Consider the following 12,500-nt stretch of genomic DNA (forward strand, 5'->3'; position numbering starts at 1 on the left):
GAGAGCATGTGTGCGTGTGAGAGCATGTGTGCGTGTGTGCGTGTGAGAGCATGTGTGTGTGTGTGTGTGTGTGAGAGCATGTGTGTGTGTGTGTGTGAGAGCATGTGTGTGTGTGTGTGTGTGAGAGCATGTGTGTGTGTGTGTGTGTGAGAGCATGTGTGTGTGTGTGTGTGTGAGAGCATGTGTGTGTGTGTGTGTGTGAGAGCATGTGTGTGTGTGTGTGTGTGAGAGCATGTGTGTGTGTGTGAGAGCATGTGTGTGTGTGTGTGTGTGAGAGCATGTGTGTGTGTGTGTGTGTGAGAGCATGTGTGCGTGTGAGAGCATGTGTGCGTGTGAGAGCATGTGTGTGTGTGTGTGTGTGTGAGAGCATGTGTGCGTGTGTGTGTGAGAGCATGTGTGCGTGTGAGAGCATGTGTGCGTGTGAGAGCATGTGTGTGTGTGTGTGTGTGTGAGAGCATGTGTGCGTGTGTGTGTGAAGACCCAGTATATGGTTTATTCCTGTTATAACTCACATACAGCACACATCGCTGTCCTGACCTGTACACATCATTGCTCTCATCTCATTGCTTTGTTTGTGGAGTCTCTTAGTCTTTTGATCTCAGATACACACACACACACACACACACACACAAATGTAACATGTTCTCAGACAGCTCTGGCATTCTCACACTCGTGTGTATTTTTACACAGAGAGACAGTTTGTGGTGGAAAGTGTGTTTGGGAGCCACCTGGTGTCCATGGCGACCCCGACTCTAGATCCTGAAGGATGCCGTGGCAATGTTTCAGTCCTGACTAATCGCATTACACCGACCTGCTGCTTTCCATTCGCTGTCAACCCCAGGCATTTGGTTTTATCCCAATTACATCGTTTCTGGTGAAGATCCATCGTTCTCCAAACTTCATACATACACACATACACACACACAAACACACACACATGGTCAGAGCATATTTACAGCACTGTACACCAGGAGGGAGAGTTTCTCTCCATCTCAGAGGTTTTCTTTGTAAGAAACGCAGTGTGTGTGTTCAGTGTGTGTCCTTCAGCAAGCTGGCTTAAGTGGACAGATGAAGTGCCCTGGATGTAGTTGATTTAGGGACACTGTGCACTTACACTTCAGTAATTTAACCTAAACTCATGTTTAACCGTTCCTATACAGCATACATTAAATTATCACAAAAATTGGATTAAAAATGTTTACATTCTGAATCAGAGTTAAAAGTGTGTAAAATCCATCCTCCGATATTCCCAAAGTCGACTTCCGAAACTGCTTCAGTACAAAATGGATTCAAGGACAGGAAATGAAGCGAGAGAACAGGAGAAGCATGGTGGTGGTAGTGGATCTTCTGACACAGAGAGTGTGTTCAGGTCACGGTTAAGGTCAAAGTGAAGGACTGGTTAGTTGCTTAAGGGTGTGGCTTGGGAAAGGGGAGGTGTCAGGACTAACAGAATTTATTACAACTCCATTTGTCCAAATTCACATGGTAGAATCCCTAAAATTATCCAAAACTAAATCTCCACATTCAGCTTTATATTTTGACTTAGTCTCAATCTCAAGCACACTCAAGTGAAGGGAAGGAATTCTAACGAGCCTAATGACCTGAACAACCCTGATGACCTTCACGAGGACCTTTTACTCTTCAGGACCCCAGAGATTTGAAACCTGACTGATCTCATTAGCTGACAAGTTACTGATTGACCAGTTCCAGTGTTTTGGTCTTGCTGTAAATCCTGTGTGCATTTGGGTTGATGGTGATGACCCTGATGACCCCTAAACGACCCCTCGCTCAATCTATCTTCACTCTTCACAGGTAGATCTCTCTCTTGGACCCCTGGCTGGACGGCGTAGTTGCTGCTGTTTGACTCAGAGGGATTTCTTCCATGGCACACTCTTTCGTCCCCTCGCCACCTGCGGAGTAGGCACTAGTGTACGGGGCCATGAAGCGAATGCTGGGCATTTTGTTGGTGGCCCCACCCCCAAGTTCCTCCCCCATGGGCTTGGGGCTTCCATTGGCCATCAGAGTCTCCTGAGCCTCCCGATCTTGGTAAGGCACGAAGGTGGAGAGTTTCGAAGCACTCTTGGAGATTTTGTTGTTGCGGTTCGGTGATGGCATCCAGCAAGAATCCGAGTGTCCGAACTCGCTGCACTCACGAGTACAGTTTCCCGTCATCGCCACGTCGGGAAGCGAGCGCAGATCTGGAACAAAACACAAGAAAATAATCACAAATTATTTTAATAAATCTGTTGTTGCTCTGGTTCAATAAACCTGCAACATTTATTAGATTTATATTTTACATTTAAAATCCACAATCTGACTTCATTTTAGTGATCATCAGTCCTGAAATAACCCAGAAATTAATCCAGAAGTTAATCTTAAAAATGGCCTTTGTGTTCATAATAAAAAAGCAAACGTCCCAAACATCAAAATGTTACGCATGTAACCCTTTTATTGTTGGGCCCTCTTCATGGTAAACACACACACACACACACACCACATTGCACACTATCACAAAACCCAAAATAACAGTGTGATGTAAAAGGTCACACTTCCTGTGCCACAGAAATCTGAATGTGCTAACCTTTCCTCAGGCCATGACATCACATCATCCTCAACTGCAAAGACTCATGGGTAATATTTATTCCCCTAAATGTGCTGCTTTGGGCAGCACTGACACACACACACAGTGTCACGTCGCATCGGGAATCTGAACATCAGAGGGACCTGAGTTTTAATCGGTCACATGACCCATTTCCTGTTTCCCACAGACATTTAAGCAGCATGCACACACATACCTACACGAAGTATCGTTCCTAGGTGACATATTGGACATTCATGATTCTTTGTTGGATTACTGTGTTTGACCCTGCTTGTTCTTTGACCACTGATTTTGCCCTGTGTTGTTGGATTATTGTGTATGACCTCACTCGTTTCACTGACCATGTTTGTACTGTTTTTGTGCTTCAGATTTGTTTGCCTGTTACAGTGTTTTCCGGTTTTGTCTCGTGTTTGTTTTCTCGAACACGTTATTGCCTGTTGATTCGGCTGCTAAATAAACCGCTGCTGGATTCTGCAACCAATGCCTCTGGTGCTTCATTACACACAGGACAGTTTAATTCCTGGGTGAAAAATGTTTAAAATACTTTTATCATTTCAGTTGAAATTGTCACACATTTTTTTTTTGCATCCAGCAATTCTTCTTCTTCTTCTTCTTTGTGTATTTGATGCTCGGAGCTCCTGTCCTGTACGTTTCCTCTGTCTTTATTTACTACAACATGAAGCATAAAGTGTGTGAGAGTTGCAGTTACTCCATGTACAGCATCTGTCCCTGTTCAGTGCTTACAGACAACATGAGAATATTCAAAACTCTCTGTTATGTGAACATGAATTCGGGAAAAAATGAAATAATGAATTTAAAATTTGTCTTTATTTTGCTAATCAGGGGGCGGAGCTTGTACGAATTAAAGGATTGCTACATGCCCAGATTAAACAACAGTTTCTTTAGAGCAATGAAACTTCCTGCTGGGATTTTACTTCACACACCAGATACACAGCAGGTGTGTGTGTGTGTGTGTGTTTCTGGCTCTCTTCATCTTTCCATCAGAGACTTGGAGGAGGAATATCCCACTCTGGCACACTTTCATCTCCTGCCTTCAAATCCCAGATCAGTTCTGAACCAGAGAGAGAGAGAGAGAAAGAGAGAGAGAGAGAGAGAGAGAGAGAGAGAAGTGGCCAGGGATCTGCCCCAGGAACTGGTCAAGGTAATGTAACCGTACATGTAGGTATGACAATTAGCACCACACCATCCTGATATCCCACAATTCCCTGAGTGAAAGGGCAGCCCCTGAGCTGATGAAGCCCCTGTCACTGTCACTGTACCTTTATTATACCTCATTGTCCAGATTTCTTGCCTTTTAAAACGCTGACCTCTGGTATCAGATGTACCGAAACTTTGGCTGAGCTAATTAAACTTTATCAGACTTCATTCCCAATTAAACAAATTATTCTTTGTGTGTGTGTGTGTGTGTGAGAAAGAGAGGGGGGGGGTTAAATTAGCTATCTATTAATTAATGTACACTTTTAAGAAAAAGGAGAGAATATGAGAAAAGAGAGGAGATGAGAGATGAGGAGACAAGGCAAGATGACAAAATGCAGAGGCAGAAATATAATTTATTTTATTTATGAGGAGAAATGAAGGTGTAAAGACCCAAGGAGAGGAAAGGTGAGGAGAGCAGAACCAGAACAGAGTCAGAACCAGAAGAAAACCAGAACACACACTTCTCATTGTACTGGCCAAAATGTCCATCTCTCTACTTTTTCTGTGTCCTGTTTCATCTGAACTCAAAGCCCCACCCTCTTGTGGACACGCCCTCTTTTGGCCTCAGATTCTGATGGGATCCACTTTCTCCTTACCCTCAAACTCTTGTCTTCCTGTCTCTCTTCATTTCTCTCTCTTTCTCTCCCTGCAATCTCTTTCCATTTCTCTCTCTTTCCATCTCTCTCTCTCTCTCTCTCTCTCTCTCTCTCTCTATCTCTCTTTTTCTCTTTCTCCATCTTATTCTCTCTCTCTTTTTCTCTCTCTCTCTCTCCATTTCATTCACCCTCTGTGTCTCTCTCTCTCTCTCTCTCTCTCTCTCTCTCACACCCACAGAATCATATGAAGTCTGTTCTTTGATCTCTCTGTCTAGGAGAGAAGAAGGTCAAAGTTCATGGATGAGAGTCCATGAAAAAATTACAGCATGGCAGCTCACTGTCTGTGTGTGTGTGTGTGTGTGTGTGTGTGTGTGTGTGTGTGTGTGTGTGTGTGTATGTGTGTGTGTGTGTGTGTGTGTGTGCGTGTGCAGTGAATCCCTTAATGCAACATACGACTAGTGAACATCTTGTTTTGAGATGCACCATATGTTTGCCTTGGACGCAGTGAGCAGATCTGCATAATCAACACACACACACACACACATACACACACACACACATTATGTGGATTAAAAAACAAACAGCATAGTTAAACACATAACACCATAAAATGTTTTGTATGCTCATGTAGATATGTCTTAAAATCTTAAAGTACCGCACACACACACACACACACACACATACACACATCTGACTAAAACCTTTATCTTTTTGTATGTGATGTTATCTCAGTGGGTCAGGTGTTCAGACGCTGTGATATATCCCCCCCCCCCCCCCACATCAATCATGTTCTTCTTCCAACCACACACACACACACTGAGCGTTGAAATCCTTATTGTAAAGATCAGAGCAGTAAAAATCAGATGGTGTGATCATATATTCTTTTGTCTTTCACTCCCTACAGACTGCAGTGTCTGTGTGTGTGTGTGTGTGTGCAGTGTTCATTTGATTCATTATTAAATACACTCTTATTCTTTCCCTCACTGTGTGTGATAAGCAGCATGCTCGCGGCTCTCATTCTCAAAAAGAGAAAAGAGTGTGTGTGCGTGTTCCCTTGATTACCAAGAGTGACAGGTACAAAAGCCACACCTCCTTTACTTGACTGACAGATGAAGAGGCCACACCTCCTTCACTGTTCAATGGTCTCTAGTGAAAACTGGCTTGTCATGGATAGTGGACAGTTCTGACACAGTTTAGCACACTGAAGTTTGATTTGGGACACAGCCATGTAGAAAGGTCAGAACAGCAGTACAGGGAATTACAGAGTAAAGAATATAGAAAAACAACACAAAAAGTGCACCACACACACACACACACACACACACACCAAATCCTCCCCTTTGTCTCCTTCGTCCCATCTCCGTCTCATTCTGTGTATTTCTGACCCCTGAGTAAAATTTCATTGTAAGTAGTCAGTGATAGATCCACAGTGCATGTAGTATAGAGTGATGGAGAACATTATTAGGAGCGCTGCTCTGTTGTGTAACATGTAACAACTGTAATAACACAACATTCAGTGATACAGTGTAACAGTGCAATGATACAGTGATACAGTGTAACAGTGATACATTGTAACAGTGCAATGATACAGTGATACAGTGTAACAGTGATACATTGTAACAGTGCAATGATACAGTGATACAGTGTAACAGTGATACATTGTAACAGTGCAATGTAACAGTGATACAGTGTAACGGTGATACAGTGTAACAGTGCAATGATACAGTGATACAATGTAACAGTGATACAGTGATACAGTGATACAGTGATACATTGTAACAGTGCAATGATACAGTGATACAGTGATACAGTGATACATTGATACATTGTAACAGTGCAATGATACAATGTAACAGTGATACAGTGTAACAATGATACAATGTAACAGTGATACAGTGTAACAGTGATACATTGTAACAGTGCAATGATACAATGTAACAGTGATACAGTGTAACAGTGATACAGTGTAACAGTGACACAGTCTAACAGTGCAATGATACAGTGTAACAGTGATACAGTGTAACAGTGCAATGTAACAGTGATACAGTGTAACAGTGATACAGTGTAACAGTGCAATGTAACAGTGATACAGTGTAACAGTGATACAGTGTAACAGTGCAATGTAACAGTGATACAGTGTAACAGTGATACAGTGTAACAGTGCAATGTAACAGTGATACAGTGTAACAGTGATACAGTGTAACAGTGCAATGATACAGTGTAACAGTGATACAGTGTAACAGTGATACAGTGTAACAGTGCAATGTAACAGTGATACAGTGTAACAGTGCAATGATACAGTGTAACAGTGATACAGTGTAACAGTGACACAGTCTAACAGTGCAATGATACAGTGTAACAGTGATACAGTGTAACAGTGCAATGATACAGTGTAACAGTGATACAGTGTAACAGTGCAATTATACAGTGTAACAGTGATACAGTGTAACAGTGATACAGTGTAACAGTGCAATGTAACAGTGATACAGTGTAACAGTGATACAGTGTAACAGTGCAATGTAACAGTGATACAGTGTAACAGTGATACAGTGTAACAGTGCAATGATACAGTGTAACAGTGATACAGTGTAACAGTGATACAGTGTAACAGTGCAATGTAACAGTGATACAGTGTAACAGTGATACAGTGTAACAGTGCAATGATACAGTGTAACAGTGATACAGTGTAACAGTGCAATGTAACAGGAATACAGTGTAACAGTGATACAGTGTAACAGTGATACAGTGTAACAGTGATACAGTGATACAGTCTAACAGTGATACAGTGTAACAGTGCAATGATACAGTGTAACAGTGATACAGTGTAACAGTGATACAGTGTAACAGTGCAATGTAACAGTGATACAGTGTAACAGTGCAATGATACAGTGTAACAGTGATACAGTGTAACAGTGATACAGTGTAACAGTGCAATGTAACAGTGATACAGTGTAACAGTGATACAGTGTAACAGTGCAATGATACAGTGTAACAGTGATACAGTGTAACAGTGCAATGTAACAGTGATACAGTGTAACAGTGATACAGTGTAACAGTGATACAGTGTAACAGTGCAATGTAACAGTGATACAGTGTAACAGTGATACAGTGTAACAGTGATACAGTGTAACAGTGATACAGTGATACAGTGATACAGTGTAACAGTGATACAGTGTAACAGTGATACAGTGTAACAGTGATACAGTGATACAGTGATACAGTGTAACAGTGATACAGTGTAACAGTGATACAGTGTAATAGAGCTCTACTGGGACAGAGCTTTACTGAGTGTAACACAGAAGTCTACATGCAGAGGCTGTCGCCTTCAAGAGATTTTAAGTAGTTACTGGCAGATAACAGAGAGAGAGAGAGAGAGAGAGAGAGAGTGTCTCTGTGTTTGTACACATACACAATGTAGACCCCATGGGGCATAGAGCCACTACACACAAGGGCAAAACAGACTAACTAGGGCAGAAACACATCCACACACACACACACACACACACACACACACATATACATAAGATAACATGACATAATTAATTTGTTATTTAACACCTGTGTTTTATAGTGAGTTACTTGATGTGAAACCTGGATTTGAAACACTGCAGCTGTAGTCTTCATGAGCACATTTTATTTGTGACACTTAATGAATCATTCCGAATAAGCTTTAATGATAATCATCTTTTATTGCAGTAAAAATGACTGAATATAAATTACATTCATGTGTACAGAGTTTCATATCTCAGAGTTAAAGTCTTAAGGCTACAGATATTAATTATTAAATATATAAATGAAGATTCAAACAATTGTGTTTCAACTTGAATATATCTCTATATTGTAGACTCTTAATAAATACTGTTTAAGCCTTAAATGCACACCCTGGACCTGACACCCCTAAACCCCACCCACTGAACTCATAAGCTCCACCCACATCATGTATTAGAATTTACATCTTCGTTCTGAATAAACTGACCCACTCTGAACAGTTACAGTAGCCTGCATGCATTTAAGGGTTTATGTCAGTTAAAATATCCACAACATTCACATCATGTCCTTCACAGAACCACCACTGGTTCTCCAACAGCACTTACTGGGTTCTTCTGGAGGACCAGCAGGAACATGAATTAGTCCTGACCTTCAGTTCATTCTGTTTCTTAAAGACCTTCGGAAATGTCTCTGACGTAGAGATGAGAAAACCAAGCAGCCTCTTTATTTTAACCAAGAAATTGCTCTCTCTTTGTGAGAGAGTGAGAGAAAGAGAGAGAGAGAGAGAGAGAGAGAGAGAGAGAGACAGACAGACAGACAGACAGGAGGAAAAATAATGTCTGTGCAGTGTGATGTGATTAGAGGTCAGAGAACATTACAGAGACTAAAATAAGAGCTAGAGAGAGTGAGAGAAAATAGGAGTAAATGAGAGCAGAGGGAATAAAAGAAAACAAAATATAAGTGTAGAGGAAAAACCATGAATAATGGAAAAAAAAGAATGAAGTTAATGGACTGAAATCAGGGAATGGAAGGGAAGGGAAGGGAAGGGAAGGGTAGAGAAGAGAAGAGAAGAGAAGAGAAGAGAAGAGAAGAGAAGAGAAGAGAAGAGAAGAGAAGAGAAGAGAAGAGAAGAGAAGAGAAGAGAAGAGAAGAGAAGAGAAGAGACATCCAGGAACTAATGAGGGTGGAGCTTATGTTAAATCTGATCAGTCAAAAACAGGATTAAATAAAATATTTACTTTAACAAGGTAAGATTAATGATAGCTAAACTAATGAGTAGAAGATTAGCTCAGCTGAGCTCAGTGCTGTGTGTCACTCAACTAAAGCAGATCATGCAAATAAAGTGAGATGAAAACAAACAGAAGAGGAAATAAAGAGGGATGATGGAATGGAACGAGTGATGAATACTGTGTTCAGGTGAAAACATGCTGTTATGATGAGGTGATGATAGAGACGACATACCTGTGGAACCCTTTCACCTGTAAGTTACTCTACAGATCTTCAGCATGTCTTCACACAAAAGAAGCAAAATGTCTAAATTCCTTCCTCGTCATGTGATGCTCTGAAGTCCTTAAAGAACACACAGTCCAAAAAGCTGTAAAAAAGTTCAGAAACTTCACAAAATTTGTCGATTTGTTTCCGTTCATCTGCACATTTCTATCCCCAGAAGAAAAAAGTTTGTAGTTGCGAAAGAAAGACAGAGAGAGAGATAGACGTGTTCCTTCAAATGTTCAGGGTGAAAAAATTCAAACACACTGATTTGAGTTTGAATAAAAGACGAGTGCTTAGTGCAGTCTCTTTTGGCTGGCCCCCTTCTCTCTGCCATGCTTCGATACGCCACCTACAAGAGGATAAATACCACTTACTGCTCAAATACTGCTCATATACTGTTCATATACTGCTCATATACTGTTCATATACTGCTCATATACTGTTCATATACTGTTCATATACTGTTCATATACTGCTCAAATACTGCTCATATACTGTTCATATACTGCTCATATACTGTTCATATACTGTTCATATACTGTTCATATACTGTTCATATACTGCTCAAATACTGCTCATATACTGTTCATATACTGCTCATATACTGTTCATATACTGTTCATATACTGCTCAAATACTGCTCATATACTGTTCATATACTGCTCATATACTGTTCATATACTGTTCATATACTGTTCATATACTGCTCATATACTGCTCAAATACTCCTTAAATACTGCTCATATACTGTTCATATACTGTTCATATACTGTTCATATACTGCTCATATACTGTTCATATACTGTTCATATACTGTTCATATACTGTTCATATACTGCTCATATACTGTTCATATACTGCTCATATACTGTTCATATACTGCTCATATACTGTTCATATACTGCTCATATACTGCTCAAATACTCCTTAAATACTGCTCATATACTGTTCATATACTGCTCAAATACTCCTTAAATACTGCTCATATACTGTTCATATACTGCTCATATACTGTTCATATACTGCTCATATACTGTTCATATACTGCTCATATACTGCTCATATACTGTTCATATACTGCTCATATACTGTTCATATACTGCTCATATACTGCTCATATACTGTTCATATACTGCTCATATACTGCTCATATACTGTTCATATACTTTTCATATACTGTTCATATACTGTTCATATACTGCTCAAATACTGCTCATATACTGTTCATATACTGCTCATATACTGTTCATATACTGTTCATATACTGTTCATATACTGCTCATATACTGTTCATATACTGCTCATATACTGCTCATATACTGCTCATATACTGTTCATATACTGCTCATATACTGTTCATATACTGCTCAAATACTCCTTAAATACTCCTTAAATACTGCTCATATACTGCTCATATACTGTTCATATACTGCTCATATACTGTTCATATACTGCTCATATACTCCTTAAATACTCCTTAAATACTGCTCATATACTGCTCATATACTGTTCATATACTGCTCATATACTGTTCATATACTCCTTAAATACTCCTTAAATACTGCTCATATACTGCTCATATACTGTTCATATACTCCTTAAATACTGCTCATATACTGTTCATATACTGCTCATATACTGTTCATATACTGCTCATATACTGTTCATATACTCCTTAAATACTGCTCATATACTGCTCATATACTGTTCATATACTGTTCATATACTGTTCATATACTGCTCATATACTGCTCATATACTGTTCATATACTGTTCATATACTGTTCATATACTGCTCAAATACTCCTTAAATACTGCTCATATACTGTTCATATACTGTTCATATACTGTTCATATACTGCTCAAATACTCCTTAAATACTGCTCAAATACTGTTCATATACTGCTCATATACTGTTCATATACTGTTCATATACTGTTCATATACTGCTCATATACTGCTCAAATACTGCTCATATACTGTTCATATACTGCTCATATACTGTTCATATACTGTTCATATACTGCTCATATACTGCTCAAATACTCCTTAAATACTGCTCATATACTGTTCATATACTGTTCATATACTGCTCAAATACTCCTTAAATACTGCTCAAATACTCCTTAAATACTGCTCATATACTGTTCATATACTGCTCAAATACTCCTTAAATACTGCTCATATACTGCTCATATACTGCTCATATACTGTTCATATACTGCTCATATACTGCTCATATACTGCTCATATACTGTTCATATACTGCTCATATACTGCTCAAATACTCCTTAAATACTGCTCATATACTGTTCATATACTGCTCATATACTGTTCATATACTCCTTAAATACTCCTTAAATACTGCTCATATACTGTTCATATACTGCTCATATACTGTTCATATACTGCTCATATACTGTTCATATACTCCTTAAATACTGCTCATATACTGCTCATATACTGTTCATATACTGCTCATATACTGCTCATATACTGTTCATATACTGCTCATATACTGCTCATATACTGCTCATATACTGTTCATATACTGTTCATATACTGCTCATATACTGCTCAAATACTCCTTAAATACTCCTTAAATACTGCTCATATACTGTTCATATACTGCTCATATACTGTTCATATACTGCTCAAATACTCCTTAAATACTCCTTAAATACTGCTCATATACTGCTCATATACTGTTCATATACTCCTTAAATACTCCTTAAATACTGCTCATATACTGTTCATATACTGCTCATATACTGTTCATATACTCCTTAAATACTGCTCATATACTGCTCATATACTGTTCATATACTCCTTAAATACTGCTCATATACTGCTCATATACTGTTCATATACTGCTCATATACTGCTCATATACTGTTCATATACTGCTCATATACTGTTCATATACTGTTCATATACTGTTCATATACTGCTCATATACTGCTCAAATACTGCTCATATACTGTTCATATACTGTTCATATACTGCTCAAATACTGCTCATATACTGTTCATATACTGTTCATATACTGCTCAAATACTCCTTAAATACTGCTCAAATACTGTTCATATACTGCTCATATACTGTTC

General features: G+C 39.2%; 1 protein-coding gene across 3 annotated transcripts in view; it reads right to left on the minus strand.

Moving 5' to 3' along the window:
- pcdh1b (protocadherin 1b) overlaps nt 1-12,500 on the minus strand; it is a 135,190-nt gene that overhangs the window by 2,198 nt on the left and 120,492 nt on the right. The window contains exon 5 of one of the 3 annotated variants that reach the window (XM_058397796.1): nt 1-2,198. This exon is cut by the window's left edge and continues 2,198 nt beyond it. In XM_058397796.1, coding sequence (XP_058253779.1) covers nt 1,807-2,198 — 392 coding nt within the window. In that variant the 3' untranslated portion in view covers nt 1-1,806. Of the gene's footprint in view, nt 2,199-7,755; nt 9,497-9,534; nt 9,743-12,500 lie in introns of those variants that run through there. The other 2 variants (XM_058397797.1, XM_058397798.1) reach the window with 2 other exon arrangements.

Source organism: Hemibagrus wyckioides, linkage group LG08, assembly GCF_019097595.1.
Source record: "Hemibagrus wyckioides isolate EC202008001 linkage group LG08, SWU_Hwy_1.0, whole genome shotgun sequence".
In the NCBI taxonomy this organism is placed as follows: domain Eukaryota; kingdom Metazoa; phylum Chordata; class Actinopteri; order Siluriformes; family Bagridae; genus Hemibagrus; species Hemibagrus wyckioides.